General features: G+C 39.0%; 1 protein-coding gene across 4 annotated transcripts in view; it reads left to right on the top strand.

Moving 5' to 3' along the window:
- The window catches only part of MACROH2A1 (macroH2A.1 histone), a 43,023-nt gene that overhangs the window by 21,840 nt on the left and 4,266 nt on the right, over window positions 1-16,917 (top strand). The window contains exons 4-8 of one of the 4 annotated variants that reach the window (XM_030283690.4): window positions 577-774; window positions 2,581-2,688; window positions 9,339-9,429; window positions 13,180-13,269; window positions 16,299-16,473. In XM_030283690.4, coding sequence (XP_030139550.1) covers window positions 577-774; window positions 2,581-2,688; window positions 9,339-9,429; window positions 13,180-13,269; window positions 16,299-16,473 — 662 coding nt within the window. Of the gene's footprint in view, window positions 1-576; window positions 775-2,577; window positions 2,689-7,762; window positions 7,863-9,338; window positions 9,430-13,179; window positions 13,270-16,298; window positions 16,474-16,917 lie in introns of all 4 variants that reach the window. The other 3 variants (XM_030283689.4, XM_012575877.5, XM_002187494.6) reach the window with 3 other exon arrangements.

The raw sequence follows: 16,917 nt of genomic DNA, 5'->3' as shown, positions 1-16,917 counted from the left end.
GGTTGAATAAACTGCACACTTTTGAATATTGATATTCAACTGCATATTTTTTTTAAGAAAGACAGGTATAGAGATTTGTATAAATGTTTCCCTCCATTCTGAATTTTCTTCTTCTAAGAAAAAAACTTTTTAATAATACAATTGCAGGAACATGCAGCACTTGGGACATATACTGGGTTCTTCACAGTGTGGCACCCACTGTAATCTCACACCCTGGATTTGGGCTCCCATCTCACAGGCTGCCCTGCTGGGCCCTCAGGTGTTTGCCTGGGGCTGTCTTGGTTTTCCTCACTGGGTAACAGCCTTCATGGCAGGGATTCAGAGAAACAGATCTCAGGTGAGCCCTAGAGATACTGACAGTGACAAGCACGTGTGCAAGAAAAACACATGCTCCCTTTATAATTAAAATCAAATATGTGGTCAGCTCCATTTCATACATTTCTCATCTCTTCTTCAAGGATAATGGTGGAGAAACTCACAGCAGTATACAAAATATGCAGTAAAGCCTATTTTCTATTTATTGGTGAGTAAATACTAGAATTTGTCATGTACAACTTTTTTTTTTTTTTTTATTAGCTATTGAAAGGGGTCACCATAGCCAGTGGTGGAGTGTTACCCAATATTCACCCAGAGCTGTTGGCAAAGAAGCGGGGATCAAAAGGAAAACTGGAAGCCATCATCACTCCACCCCCAGCAAAGAAGGCAAAGTCTCCATCACAGAAAAAAACTGTATCAAAGAAAACAGGCGGCAAGAAAGGAGCAAGGAAATCCAAGGTAGAGTAATGTGTCTATTTTAAACCCAAAGCTTGCCAGCAGTAGCTGCAGGGAGCTTCACACCGGGCCAGCTCTCCATTGCACGTGTTGTTACCAATGGTGATTTCAGGGAGGACGAGCTCTGCCCTCTCCCTGGTGCACTTGGAGCCTGAACACCCTCAGGAGTGGCCCAGGTCTGCAGCACAGACAGATGGGCCATAAATCCTCTGTTCTTTGTAAGAAACATTCTGAGGTGGGCAGAGGTTGTACCGGGAGACAAGAGGAAACCGTCTGGGGGCTGTACTGCTCTTGCCTTACAGATTTCAGTTTGTAGGAGTAGGAGATCTTTCTACTGTGTACATGTGTAGCCAAGGATGTTTTTTCTTTTGCAAAGCAACTACAATTAAGCAATAAATTTGGCAAGTAGGAAGAAAAGTACAGGAATTTCACATGAAATGGACAAGGAATGTGAAAGTTCCCTCTGGGTCAAGCAAAGCTTCTGTATTTATCCCGTTACTGTTTACTTGGTCTCTCTTCTGATTGTTTCACTCTTTCAGTTTTTTTGAGCTGTTGAATTTAGTTTTCTCCCTCAGAACACCTATGAGTTGACATTTCAAATGCAGTGCTTCCAATAACTAACCATGCACTAATAATTCCCCTAAATCTGGAATTTTTTTGCCCTGCTTGATTACAAAAGCAGGAAGTCTGTTGTGGGGTTCTGTTTTTCTTCCACACAATAAACTGTATTGTCTGCTTACTATATTGGTATTTGGCTAACAGTAAACTCCTAGGGAATTGAAATAAGGCCCATGAAAATGTAATTTTCAAAACACTTGTGTAAAGTAAAGCATGGTTACAGCTTCTAAAAGCACAATGTACCCTTGCATCAGTTATTTTAGTTGTTCAGCCTCAGACTTCATTTATATACTTTGGAAAGGGACAATAGGAGACCAGTGGCTTCCTCAGTGTTCCAGGTGTCCCTTTTTTTGCTTCAACACAGATATTGTTGAGGTACCAAATATTTCTGTGAAATTGTAAATAATCATTTTATTGAAAATGTGAAATTGGTACCAATTGAGTTTATAACCACAGCCTTTGTGAATTGACTTAAATTTCAAAATGTTCTAATCCTCCTTTTTGTTCAGTAAACCAATTAATTCCTGAAACCTGTTATTTCAGTGCAGCAATAAAGTTGAAAAGAGAAATGGTGGTTGAGGGGAACTCCTTCTCTCTCCTCCAGCAGTTGCACTGGAGATGAAAGTAGGTGATGATGATAAATAAGACAGAAAATTGTTCAGCCCATTTCCTGCAAGCAGGCAGATAGAAAGTATTCTCTTGACACTGCTTCTAAGGACAGCCACATTACAAAGGAGAGTTTCTAAAATTAAGTCTGTGAAATCTGGGAGCACCTCCCTTCACAGATAAAATTTATTCTCTGGCAAGCCAGTTTCTAGCTTACAATAAGTGTCTTCCCACACACAGAAATCTGTAATCTTTGGCCGCACAAGCCATTAGAAAGCTTTTAAAAGGTTGGGGCTGTGTATATGTTTTCCTGCAACATTTAAGACAACTGTCATCTCACCTGTGCACTGTTGTGGGCAAGAGGAGGCGCCTGTACATCTGCAGATGTTGAGGTTGTTTTTCCTATTGATCCCTTCAGCTGTTATCAGGCTCTTTGGTTGGACTGCAGGATAAAATCCAACACCACTGTTTGTACAGGCATTTTATTGCCTGCTAAGCATTTAGTGCATATCATATATTTTAGTGTCATTAAACTGTTTTTCTCAGCGTCTTGAGTTAACTAATTAACTATATTTCTGAAAGAAGAAGCAGGGAGAAGTGAGCAAATCAGCCAGTGCTGACAGTACAACAGAGGGAACTCCTGCAGATGGTTTCACAGTCCTGTCCACCAAAAGCCTGTTTCTTGGCCAGAAGGTATGATCCTGCATTTTTATAAATTAATACCTATTTTTCTGTGCTGCTTAGGGAACAGCCCTCTCCTACTACCCCCTTTTCCACAAAACATGTAGGTACAATGGACATTTCCCCACTGAGCAATCAAGAACATGTATGATATCAGTTTTTCTCATCAAATAAATTCTCTGAAACAACTCTAGAGCATTTTAAAAAGTACATAAGTCATCATGTGACTACATAATTAAATACTTAATTAGAAGGAAAGCCTGTGTGCTTGTAATCTGTCTCTTTCATAAACAACATAATTGTTACAGATAAGCATCTGCCAAAGAGATTATTCTAAGCATAAAATGTGTTTTTTTCCAACAGTCAGCCCACTTCATTGTTGATGTAAATGATTTACAGGTTTTTATCAAAACCTATTTTAGACATTTATTCATAATAATGTTGTTATGCTGTGTTCTGCTTTGTGATTTACAGAAGTTAATGTTGTGTAATAGTGAATTATGCTTTTATGAAAAGCTAGAGATCAACAATTCTTTTTTTCCCTGTGAATATGATTTGGGATGTGGGTTGGTTTAATACAAATACATATCTGCTTAAAGAGGATCCATTTAAAGAGATGAGTCATTAAATTAATTTGGTCTTTTATCCTGAAACCTGCCTTTAATTTGTGATGCAAAATTTTCTTAAGTAAAACTGCATCTTTCTGCTATCATTCAATAATCAGATCATTGTGTTGTAAGCCATAAAAGATGAGCCATTGTCCATTGTGGAATGTAACTCCTCTGACTCATTTTTATTTCATACTGAGGTTGTTCTCCATTTATCCTCCAGTTTGTTTGCCAAGTAACATGCATGACAGTAACATTTTTTTCAATACTTCTGATTTTCCACATTTAATTTTACAGCTACAGCTAGGTGGCTGGTTTGGTAGGATTAGTTTTTATTTTCCTCTTATTAGGAGGGTGGTTTTTCAAAAACATTTTGATGACTAAATTAGAACCCAAAATTTATAGTCTACATTACTGTTTCAAGAAAGCAAGTAACGTCAGACTTCTGGAGCTGATTTTGAGCTCATTTTAGTTACCATAGGAAACCTGTAATAAGACCAAGTGTTGTGTTCCAGCAAGACTGACCCAGCAAATCAGTGGGGCTTTGCTGTTGGGCTCAGTGGAAGAAAATCATGAACTCCAGAAAATCATGAACTGCTTTAAGCTGTGGTGGGCAAAGCCAGTGTCTGTTGTACAGCTTCCCAGTGAGTCCTAATACTGGGGAATGGACTTTCTGGCTTTCTCATTCACTTGAGTCCAGCCCCCTGAGAAAAGTACTGGTGTGACACATCCATCCCTGCACTGGCTCCTTGTCAGCTAGTCCTGCACATGACAGGGACCAGGTGTTAGCATTCTGTTGTAACACATAATGAAAAGAGAAATTTTTAAAAAATGAAAATCTGTTTGTCTCCTGTGAGGGAACGAGGGTTAGAGAAGACATTTGAAGAACTGCTGCTGAGATCAATCAATCAGGATCTTCCAAACCTTCTGTGACATTCTTGAACACCTTTCCAGCCATTTGTGTGGTTTGCAAAGCCATTATCTGCCAGATCAGAAAATCCTTTGCTAAATGCAGAGAAGGAAGAAAACAATCTTGGTTTTGATGTCACAACATTCATAAGTGTTTAATGGAAAAAATATTTTTCTAGGCCCCATGTTTATAGAAGGAAAGGAACTTATTTGCAAGAGCAGCTCTTCATCCTTCTAATAACCCTAAATTTAATTTGATGCAAAATCACAAATGAGAATGTTGCAAACCTGGGTATTGTTCAGCTTTTAAAATTACAGTTATTGCAATAAATGTTTAGGTAACTGCTGACATTCAGCTGGAAATTCTTAGAGGTCATGAAATGGCAAAGAATCTTTCAGTTATACCTGTAGAAGTTTATTAGTGCCACATTAATTATTAAAATCTAGTTAATATGTAAATGATTGCACATCCACAAGTGACATCCCAGTGGAAATGTGGCATTGTGCACATTAACTATTTTGTTTTTCCTGAGAGTATTGCAAAGTAGAGGCAGAGTTGCAGGATCACAAGCCTAAGCTTTAAGGTTTGGACTTTCCAAGAGACCTCAGCTTTTGGTCTGCACTAGGCATCTTCACTTTTCAGTATGAAACTCATACCAGAAAAAGCTTCAAGACTTTTAAGGTAATTTTGTCTGAAATCAGAAATGCCAGGCTTGGCTTAGAAAATATTTATGGGTGTGCTAAGTGCCATCTGCATTTTATCTAACTAACATTTAATTGAAATGTTACCTCAAGTTATTCTTTGTTGCACATGTATATGCAAGTTGTGTCTATTTTTTTAAAGTGGCCCTTTAGGGGATCACTTCTGCCTAAGACATGCTTCATACTATTGGGCAGTGAAATTGAGCAATTACTCATTGGAGGATTTAATTCCACGGGAAAAATTCTGATTAGTTTTTTATTTGTTTTTGTCAATTGCATAGCTAACAGTGCATTGAGCAGTAAATGCAGAATTTAGTAAAATAATACTTAGCTGCCAACACATGCTATCAGTCATGCAGTCATGAGCAGCTTTTTAAGCATTTTCTTGTTGTTGCTAAATTGAAACTTTAATTACCAGCTGGCTGTTACGTAAATGCCATATATGACTAGGCTCAGGGATAGATTTAAGGTCCAAAACAAAAACAGTCTGCAGCTGATAGATCTGGGGCAAAAACTTGTAGAGCACAGAATTAGGAATAAAAAAAAATCACTTACAGAATGACCAAAATATGTTTAGGAACATACTATAATCTCCACAAAACAGTCGTGGTGTGTGCATGTGTTTTGCTGTTGTTTTTTTTTTAATTTTAAAATTCATTAAGTTTTTTTAATATTTTGATTTTGGTTTGATTTGATTTGACTGGTTTTTTAAACAGCAGTTGCTTGTAGTCAAACCCAAGACTCAAACTCCAGTATGAATAATTTACCACGTGTGAAGTATTAAAGGATTCCAAGCTATTTGGAAAGGAAGCTTTCTTAGATTTTATTACAAATTCCCAAACAGACACATACTTAAAACAGGGCTGAATTACACTCATTTTTAGTCAAAATCACCCTAGTTTAAGGTAACATAGTTTATTCAAGCAACGTATGCAAATTATATGAAATTGCAGGCTTTTAAAAGGAGAAAGAAGGTCAATTCATAGAATCAAATGGATGAAATGGAAATATTTTTTTTCAGAAAATATAAATATAGGGATGATGGCCTCTTTAAAAGTCCCATTCACTTGTATGGGTTTCATAGACTGCCTCATATTCCCTGTTAATAAATTAACATACACAAAGAAGAGTTAAGTTTAAGAACGTGGGCTACAACAAAAAAGAGATAAAATTCTGATATGGATGATATAAAGTGCTATGCCTGAAGATTAATGTTATGCTTTGTAGGCTGAGGGCTTTGGATTAAAAGGAAAGCCTGGCCTAACTGCAGCTGGTTGCAGGAATTGTATAAATGAATGAGATCTTTCTCCTTCGTAGTTGCTTTCCATATCACCCAAATAGCTACTGGAAAAATAATTTAAAATACATGCTGTAAACTCAGGCATTGGTTATGCTGTAGCTAATGTATTTCCCCAAATGAAAAAGTCTAGAAAATCTTTTGTACTTTTAAAGTATTTAAAGTTTTGTCAGTAATAAACATGGTTCTGGTGAAATCAGACTTCCAACAGAAGCTATAAAGCAGTGTCAAACCCTGGTTAGAAACTTCCCATACCTGCTGTTTTGACCTTTGCCAAGTTTAGCATTCCCATTAGGTTGCATCAAATTGTAGAGTTGATTTTGTGTTGTGGGTCACATCCTATTAGGAGACCCCCAAACTGTCTCTTAAGAACTCATAATGCAGATGTGAGGTCAGTCTCTAGACCTCTGTGCTGCCTTCTGCAGTTCCCTGTGTGCCCCAGGAAAGAGGAGAAATCTTCCTGTGACTTCAGGAGAAATCCTCCTGATTTATAACAAGAAAGAAATTGAAAGACATGCTTGAAATATATGAGGTTACTTAGAGGAGTAAATGAGCATTAATGGGTGGGTTTAAAAATCTCTGCTTTCATAAGGGACAAAAGGAAGTAAAACAAACAAAATAAGAACTAGAAGCAATCAGCATGTAATATCATGTGCCTGCTTATGGTACCTCACCAGACATTCCCAAAGGCTGCAGAACTGTAATGAGGACTGAAGTATACAGAACATGGTGACCACTGATAAGTAAACAAAAAAAAAGCCTTGTCCCCTTGTTGGGATGGAGGAATTGCTGGAGACAAGTGTCTGCTTTCTCAGAGATAGGCTCGTGTTTGCTGGCTTAAAGAAGGAGCAGCAGCAGCTTTGATCCTGTTTCAGTGCAGAATAGTCTCAGCACATCCCTGTAATTGATGCTTAAGGGATGCTTAGGGTGTCCTTCATCTCTATACTTGGGAAATAAACAAATACCCTCATTTAATGGCAAAATTAGAATCACAAAATAGTTTGGAAGGGACCTTAAAGCTCATCTCAATCCAATGCCCTGCCATGCGCAGGGACACCTTCCATAATCCCAGGTTGCTCCAAGCCCCATCCAACCTGGCCTTGACCATTTCCAGGGATGGGGCAGCCACAGCTTCTCTGGGCAGCCAGTGCCAGGGCATCATCACCCTCACAGGGAAGAATTTCTTCCTAATATCCAATCTTAACCTCCCCTCCTTCAGTTTAAGGTCCTTCCCTTTGTCCTGTCACTCCTAGCCCTCATGAAAAGTCCCTATCCAGACTTCTTGTGAGCCCTCTTTAGATACTGGATAATAATAATCCCAAATAGTGATCAGTGTAAAACCAAAATAGAGCTTACTAGTTGGTACATTCATGATCTCCTAGTATAAACCATGTTTGAGTCTTGTGTTTGAATTTTTTTGGGCTAATATCCCTTTATGACCTGCCTTTTATTTTGCATATTTGTTTGCAGTGATGCTATCTCCATCTGTGTTGCAAAGCTCACTTTTCTGCAGCTTCTCTGTGATTTCCCAGCTGTCCTGTTATTTCCCACCTCATGCTTTTCTTTTCAGCTGAACCTTATTCACAGTGAAATCAGTAATTTAGCCGGCTTCGAGGTGGAGGCCATTATCAATCCTACCAATGCTGACATTGACCTTAAAGATGACCTAGGTAAATGGGGCATGGGTTGACACAACTAACGGTCACATGGAAATTATGGAACCCAGAATTTACTCTCTAGGGCTTCATACCTTTAATCAGAGCAGAAATTCAAATCCTGCAGGTCCTGCTTTTTTGAAGAACTATATTCAAAACACTTTTTGACCAATTCTGAACACTTGCAGCAATTGCTAGTCTTCAAGCTGATTTCAGTTCAAAAATTTTAAATTCTTTTCCATAATGATCATATGTGACTGTTAGCTATTTTGGGGGGTTTCTTATTTGGATACTTTGAGGACTAAAATACTTTTTTTGTCAGGTTTTTCTCAAAATAAGCAGTTTCTCCATTCTACCTGCAATCTCAGGGGTTTTATTTCAATACTTAGACTAGGCTTAAAAATTTTGGAAAGAGCTTACTACATAATTAGCTGTCCCCAAATCTTCTGTACCTTGATTTAAGGTTTACTCAGTCAATAATTTGTTTCCATTATGTTTCAATTCTTCCCTGTCACTTTTACATTCAGCTGGAAACAAATACTGATATTATATAAAAAGTGAACTATCATGGATGGAGAATCACTTTTGAAGCTTTTCTCTTGTTTCAGATTGATAAGAAGTCAAAAAATCCGTCTTTAATAGAATTTTATCCTTCAGCAAAACAAAAATTGCCTTTCATGCATTATGTACTGTGTTTCCTTCTTTTTTGAGTAGACCTGCTGCTGTCTTTTTTTTGAAACTTCCTTAATGGAATACAACCTGTAATTCTAATAATGCTGCATTTCCTATGGGAATGTAGAGAAGTAACTTCACAAGAAAAAAGGTCTAAGAAGGCTAATTTTTTTTATCAGCCTTTCTTAGAAATACGTATATTTCTACAAGTGTCTTAGCAAGTCCAGCACATAATTAAAAGATATGCCTTACTTTAACAAGCAATTATTTGTATTTTTAAAGCAAATTCTGCACAACCCTGGCTGCAAATACATAATTTCCTACATGTGAAGGAAACTGGCATTTTTAGAAACAAAATGATGAATGGCTTTACAGTATGAAAATCAGTGGCTGGCAGCTTATTAGTGCTGACAAAATGGAGAAACTAATTATTTTGTTTGTCTTGGTGATCCTGAATTTCTCTTTTTTAAACAGATTCCATATTTTAATGTCATGCTCTGTGGGGAACTGGTTGTTCTAGGTTTCTGCAAAGTGAAATGGGGCATTAGCTGATTTTAAAACTTTGGAAATGATCTCATGTGATTGCTCTGACTTGTCATTTTAACATTTATTTGATCATGTCATACTCAATATTCCTCCTCCTGCTCCCTACACCCCTTTCTCTACACACACCTGCACACACAACTCAGCATACTCCTTTGGCGCAAGGTTTGGAGATGTAAAGGTAGGCAAATATGGACGTTGGTACATGTGTAAATGTAGAGCCTGTGCTGGGTCTCTGTCCAACGTGGTTGATATACATCTGTTTACCTGTTGTAGTTGCAAGTTGTACAGGCTGACATTGCCACGATCGACAGTGATGCTGTCGTTCACCCGACAAACTCTGACTTCTACACCGGTGGTGAAGTAGGTAATGGCAAGTTCAGTGCTGCGGAGTTCGTATGTGTGTGCATGGTCGATCAGCAGCCACCAGCTTGTTGTAGCTATGCAGATTTGCATTCATTTCTCACTTCCAGCAGTCCCGACTGATCGTAACCAGAAATGAACAATTACAAACCTAGTGGGCATCTTTGGTTTTTGTTGCCAAATCAGCCTTTCAGAAGTAACCGTGGAATGCACCACCAAAACTGAAGTGCAGGAACAGTGCGTTAAATGCAGGCACATGACCAAGGAAAATTAATTACGACATTGTTGGTTTGCCAAGTGCCTGGTTTGAATGCGGCTTGAGTCTTGATCTTTAGATTTTAACCAGTTCCAGTGCACCCTCTTCATGCCAAGTTTCAGATGTTCATATCTGGATTCATGGGCTAGATCTAATCTTTGTATTTTCCAAACTCTTAAGAATATCCTTCTAGACCGATGACCTTCCTAGCCCTGCTCCGTGGTCCTCACACCCACAAGCCCAGGCTAGTGCTGCACACACATCGGTCACCTGAGCTACACGAATGAGAGAAGGCATGACAGGAAACAGGACAGATCTCTTAATTCAGCCACCTTAACTGTCCCTTGAGTAACTCTTCTCCTAGCCCTTCTCTTAACCCTCTCATACACAGAATTTTGAAGGATTTTATAAAAGGATAGGATTACTTTGATTGAACTGCCTTGGTAATTTGAGAAGGCAAATCAGAACTTGGGCCAAATGTAGAAGTTGCTGGCAGCGCTTAAGAACAAGTCAGCTGATCCCAGCCTCTGTTCTGCATCTCATCTTGACTTCACCATCGCTGTGAGAATGGGCTCCCCCCGTGCCTGAGGCCTTGTTTTCAGTACTGACTAGGAGGGACACATGTCCTGCACCACCTGTTTTTTCTGAAAGGGCTGCATTCTGAGTAACAAGCAGAGAAATGTAGCTCTGGTTGGCCTGTTGGGGCAGAAGCACTGTGACTTTGCTGGCTAAATAATATGCACAGTGTCATAGTAGCCTGTACCTGAAGAATATGCTACCAAAGTCTGTCAGACCCATTCAGCCAATGTGCCTGTCTCCTACCCTGTGACAAAGAAATGCTTTGCTACTCTGCAAAGAAAATTGTCTGTTGAAGTTGGACTGCTCGTTCCTTAGTGTAGGTTCCTGTTGCCTCTGACTGCTGTAAGAAAGAATAGAAGTGCACAAATGCTTAGCTTCCAATGATTAACTTTTACCCATCTAAATTTTTTTTTAATTTTTTGTTGGTTTTTTCCCTAACAATTTAAATGTACTGGGGGCTTATCCTGAGAATTTTAGAGCCTAAATTTCTGCTAACGCTGTTTTCAACACTGATACCAATGCCTGCTTGAAAAGCATGAGATAATGATCTTATTCTCATGGGAGTGACACATATTTATGCTTGTGAGCAAATAAGCTACTAACCTTGAAGATGTGAAGCAAGACTTCCATCAAGAAACTTGCTAGTGTAGTGGAAAATGGTTAAATACATTCTGTCCTTTGCCAGATTAAGCTAATTTACAACATAGATGTCAAGTATGATTTCAATATAAACCCTCACTATTAATCAGAAGAAGAGCATAATTGAGGAGTAAATGCAGAATATTTCACTCATTCATACCAAATATTACTTTTTCTGTTCTTTGTACCAGATCTGCAAGAAGAGAGCTCAGTGGAATAAACTGACATGGTTGTTCATTGCTTTTAATTATAAATTAATTCCCAGTAGAAGGGAAAAAGCTGATCCTTCTGGATTGAATTAAACCAAACTAGGCTAAATTCCATTAAATGTACAACAGCTTTGCAATGGCAAAGAAATGACCTACTTAATAGAACTTTGCTGTTCCTAGGTTCTGCACAAGGCTTAATTATGTTTCCCCTTGAAACAAGAGAAATTAAGGATTATGAATGTCATGGGGTTTAGGACTGATCAGAGTCCATGGACTCACGGGGAATATAACTGGCATATATATAAATATAAATAGGAATGATATGGAAATATATACAACAGGACTATAACTAGATTGGAAGGCAGTTTCATTCGCTCCCCATCCCTTCTCAGAGTGATTTTATAAGACCCTGGAGTCAGCCCCATCTGCTGGATGGGCTCAGCAAAGGGCACAGGGTGTTGTGCTTTACTCATGCCTTTGAAGGGTAGAGTGCTTCCAGGCACCTCAGTGCTGCTCTGGACGTCTTTTCCCAGCACTCTCCCGAGACACCTTGCTCCTACAAATAAAGCCACTACTGTCTTTTCTAGGAGATTTGTAAGGTAATCCTCCCACTCAGTTGCACTGGGATAGGCAACTTTAAGTTTCAGGAAATCCTTAGGAGTTTGGCTGAAGTATTTATATTTAAAAGCTTAAATGAGCACAAACAGCAAATTACACTCTGACCTACACAGTCTGACCTTGCAATCCAGTTTTTTGCAAACCCTCTTGTGAACTGGTTATGAAAAAGCCAAAGAAAAGGCATAGCTTTTGTAATTGTCCTCAGCTTTTGTACCCCAAAAGCAATAAACTCCCATGAACGAAATATACTCAGGGTCACAGAGTCAGTTTTTGAATGGAAGACAAATGCATTGTTTTCAGCTTTTCAGTTTGGAAGAAATTTAAAAAACAAAACAAAAGCATCTTGCAGTCTTCTTAGTTCCTAGAGCTATATAACCTGATTTAATAACCAGAATCTTGGAGGAGGGACTCTGCTTCCTGGAGCATATAGTATGTGCACTTCCATCAGAAATTGCATTTTTTTTCTTTCTTCATCAGTGGAAGTAAGGGGTGTCACCAAATAAATGTCTAGATCTTTAGAGATCCTAGTTCTGAACTTTTGGAAATCAGTTTTCAAAGCAATATCTCAAATCAGAGCCTTTATGATATCGCTGCTTTTTATTTATCTTTAATATGCAAAATTATGTGGGATGCTTATGTAGTTAGGAAAATGCTTTCTTGGGTTGTTTTTTCTTTCATTAATATTTAAAACTAGAGCTGCAAAATAAGATCTAAACCATTTAGTGATGGACTGCCTTTGTAAACAGCATACCTTTTGGTTGCCCTGACACTGCACAGCTCTTCTCCTCCCAGAATAACTTTGTCCAGCTCCTTAGTTGTAGTTAGAGAAGTTCATTGGAGGAATGTGTTCCTTAGAGATTCTCCTTATTTCTGAGGCTCTTCCTCTTGGTTAAAGGTGGCTCAACAAGCTGGGCAGTTACCAAGTAAAGCAGCCCGCTGCACTCACGAGACTGTTTCATTCCTGGGGCCACCTGTTGGGGTCAGGGACCAAGATCAGGTGAGTTTCAAATTCTTATTGTGGCAAATGGCTCTTTAAAACAATTTGTAAGAGAAGAGGGGAAATGAATCCTAGGGGAAGGAATTACAAACCTTCAACCACTGTTGAGCTAGCACATTCTTCTGGAACATTTCACACTAAGAGATGCTCATGAGAAAGAAGGAGGTAGGGATGTCATGTCAGATCTTTTTTGACAGTAGATTCAAGTCTGAGAATGTTAGCAAGGGATACCAGTGTGAGGTTTTTGGGTTGTTAGGGTTGTCTTTTTGTTCTTTCTGTTGTTGTTGTTGTTGTTTTTAATGACTAGCTAATTCTCAAGTCCCAAAAGGTTTAGATCTTACTTTGCAGTCCCCAAAAAATGTTTGGGCAGAAAACTCTAGAGTGATGTAACAAAAGCGAATGATGAGTCATATGTCTGCTGAGATCAGAAGAATAAACTAACAATTCTCTGTTCAGGGAGCACTTTGGAAAAGAAAGGTGGCAAGGAGTTTGTGGAAGCCGTCATTGAGCTCCGCAAAAAGAACGGGCCGCTGGACATAGCCGGAGGTGAGGCTGCGCTTCGGGACCCCCAGCCAGAGCCCTGCAGCAGTGCTGGGGCTCTGCTGGCTGCAGGCAGCTCCCAAGGGCTGTGTGTTTGTATTCTCCACAGTTAAACTGCACACATTGCATCTTAAGTACCCTTTACCTAAGCACCTGGGAAAGGGCAGTGCTGTAGTGGTACAGTAAAGCCAGGCCACTCACAGGTACGTGCATGCACACTCAGTGCTGATCATTAAGGGCACAGTTCAGAAAAGCAATTAATGAGATGCTTATTTTTGAGTCCAACTCTGTTAAACATCTGCTTTGCTGAAATGCTGCTGACTTTCACTGAACTTAAGCATGTGCCTTAAGTTCAGCATCTGCTTGGGTACTTAGTTTAATCAGTGCCAAAATCATCACTGTAAAAGGTTATGACTTTTTGATGCCTAGTTATCAAAATTTATGTAATCTCAGAGAAAAATCTACTATGTGAGTAATAAAGTTTGATAATGGCAATATATAATTTTACACCATCTGTGAAATTGCTGATCCATGTTGTTCATATAGAAGGCTGATTCTGCCATCTGTGTTTATGCTATAAAAATAAATACAGTGTGCACAGTTTTGTAAACGAATCCTAACTACAGCCGAAGGGGAGATGTAAGAATTCAGCTCTGACAGGAAAAATTACAACTGTTTACTTCTGGAGCTTAATACTTTGGGGGTTTCTCCCTTGCTTTTTAAAAATTTTAATAAGTTTTTCTTGGAATTTTTGTTCTGCAAAAATATGCAGAATCAATTACTCACTTCTTTCTTTTTACTAACTTCTGTACAAGATTGCTTACCAGCCCAGGCCAAACTGCTCCAAATAGGTGGCAAGTTGAAAAGAAAAGTTTCTTTTTCTCAGCTGTTAGTGCATCCCTCAAATCTAGGGGTTGCTTGGCAGTCTTACTTCAGGGCAGCTCTGCACTGCACTTAGATAAACTGGCTGTTAGGGACTTGTTGGAGGACTCTAGAGAAGAACTAATACATCCATTTTTCAATCCTACATATACTCAGGGCTCAAATTTCTCAATTCTATGGGCATCCCTTTATATATACCCATGAGCAGAATGCTTACCTGGAGTGTGACTAGCACAGAATAAGTCCATAGCTGGCTTTATCTTTTCTTAACTCCCATTTCAGTGCATTTGCATTTGAAGTAAAGGACAGCTGCTCTTGATAATGAACAGTTGTCCTCATTAGAATCTTAATGAGTTAATTAATGACTACCCTGGAAAACACTCCCTGAGAAATATTAAATTTGGTCATGTGTATCAATACAGTATTTTATTCTTTCAGGGTGAGGATGATATCCATATTTCACATCTGACTAGAGATATGTCAGCTGCTTCTAATAGATTTTTCTTGGATTTATGATGTATTCTGAATCTGCCAACATTTTAGTTGCACATTATGACAAATTAATATTGCCTAACACAGAGGCTATTCAACATGCTGGGACTCTGCAAACCCATAAGAACATAAATGCTTGTGCTTCCATTGTCCTTCAAAATGTTCTGGTTAACCCCTGGTCAGGATCCATATGACAAAGTCTATTTTCTCTTTCCTGCAGCAGACATGAGATAGTATCCATATGTGATGATCATGTGCCAAGAGTTACCTCTACTATACTTAAATAGCGAAATGCCTCATAAACATTCCAGAATGGAATAGAGGATTTCTATAAGCACCTCTTCTTATAGACTGATTTTTTAATTTTTAAAAAAAAATTTGTTGGTATTTTTATTATGGTTTTGTGAAGACATAAGTTACCATTTTATACCAACACTTTTGTGCGGTATTTTAGGGGCTGACTCTCTGTGAAGGCTCACTGTATGTTCTTGTGAGTTTTCAGATGTTTTTCTTCCCTCAGCTTCTGATTAGGGTGGCTTGCTTCTCCCCACCTTTTTTTCTTTTAACGAACCAAAGTTACAACTTTTTATTTGCAACCACAGCCCAGTGAGTTTGGAAATGACAGAGATCCTCTCACCCTGGCTTCTGGCAGGCAGAGCACAGTCTGTTGTTGATCTGTGATGGGAAGTGGTGAACCCAGAACGTGTTCTCCTGCAGAGAAGGAGGCCTCTCATCTGGAGAATCCCTGCCTGTCAGCAGTTTGTTGGCAGGGTCTGCTGCATCTTCTTAGTCCCCACATGTCCATGGTAATATTGTGGTGATAAGATATTATTAGCATGGTAAAAATTCTTCTTCATTTCTTTGTACATACAAGGCCTGGCCTGTTGTTACACAAATAATGTGAATCAAACACTGCAAATCTGTAAATGCATCCTCTACACCCCTCTGTCAAGAATGTGATGAAAGAGAGAAACTAAGCCCAGCATTGTTCAAGTGATCTTGGATGACCCATACATAGAAAAGCTAAAATAAGGCCAGGCCCAAAGTCTTGAAATGACACAAAATGTCTTCATTATAGTTATTCAGAGACAAAGCTGGAAATAAAGCCAGAATCTTAATTCACCTCCTTTCCATTCTTCCTTTGGGGTTTGCAGAACACTAGTAGCTCTGAACTGCTCCAGTTTGGGCTGGGGTGTGATCAGAAGCCAGCTGAACACTCTGTACGTTTAGCAGGAGTAGATGAAGGTCATCAGAGTTGTAGCTCCTTGTGCCTGTCCAGCATCCTGGTATTTACTGTATTTCTGCAGTAAACCTAACCAAAACAAGATCATCCCTTGTCTGGGTTTGGGTTCTGCCCTTCTTCTTACCCAATCCTAAGTATAAATGTGCTTCCTTTGATGTCAGCCACGAATTCTTGCTCTCTCTCAAATAAGCTCAATCCTAGCTATGATTTATAAACTATCACAGCAAAATGCAGCTGGAAATGGAAAACACAAAGTCTCTGTAATCATGTTATATTTTAAGGCTGTGTGATTTATAATCTAAAACATTCTCAGGAGCTAAGGGAATGTCTGTTGATTGTTTGCTACTTTAATCACATGTACACTCCTTTAATCCTAAAGAGAGGAAGGTAATTACGTTTCATTTTCAATGTTTCCTAGCTGTTGTCAGTGCTGGCCATGGACTGCCTGCAAAATTTGTGATCCACTGTAATAGCCCAGGCTGGGGCTCAGACAAATGCGAGGAGCTGCTGGAGAAGACAGTGAAGAACTGCCTAGCTCTGGCTGATGAAAAGAAGCTGAAATCAATCGCATTTCCTTCCATTGGCAGTGGCAGGTAAGGTTGTCAGGCAAACCTGATGCCAAATAGGTCACGTTCTTTAAGTGCCATCTGGTGTTCCAGTCCCTTCCCATGTACAAAGCACAGCTACAATGCTGGCTTTTTTTTTCTTTGTTTGAATCAGTTCCCTGAAAGAAGAGTTTTTTCTAGGTTTGTTCAGGCAGTGCTTGGAGCCTGCAGTGTTTTCCTGAGTACCAATTTAGTGTTGGCAGATCTCATAGGGATCCCTGCAAATCTTAAAGCATGCAAATGGGATAAAGTGCATAAAATGAACTTTCAAGAGACTGTTAAAAGACTTCTTTCAGACAATCAATTCATTCATATAAATTGGAGATGTGGAAAAGAACATGAAGAAAAGGCGTCTCTTTTGCCTGATTTTAGTGTGTAATGAAACTTACCTGTGTTACAATAGCCAGAAGACATGGCTTATTGTTTGTTTAA

This window comes from Taeniopygia guttata, chromosome 13 (genome assembly GCF_048771995.1).
Source record: "Taeniopygia guttata chromosome 13, bTaeGut7.mat, whole genome shotgun sequence".
In the NCBI taxonomy this organism is placed as follows: domain Eukaryota; kingdom Metazoa; phylum Chordata; class Aves; order Passeriformes; family Estrildidae; genus Taeniopygia; species Taeniopygia guttata.
The sequence above is the reverse complement of the archived record's forward strand: the minus strand, read 5'-3'. Positions and strand labels throughout refer to the sequence as shown.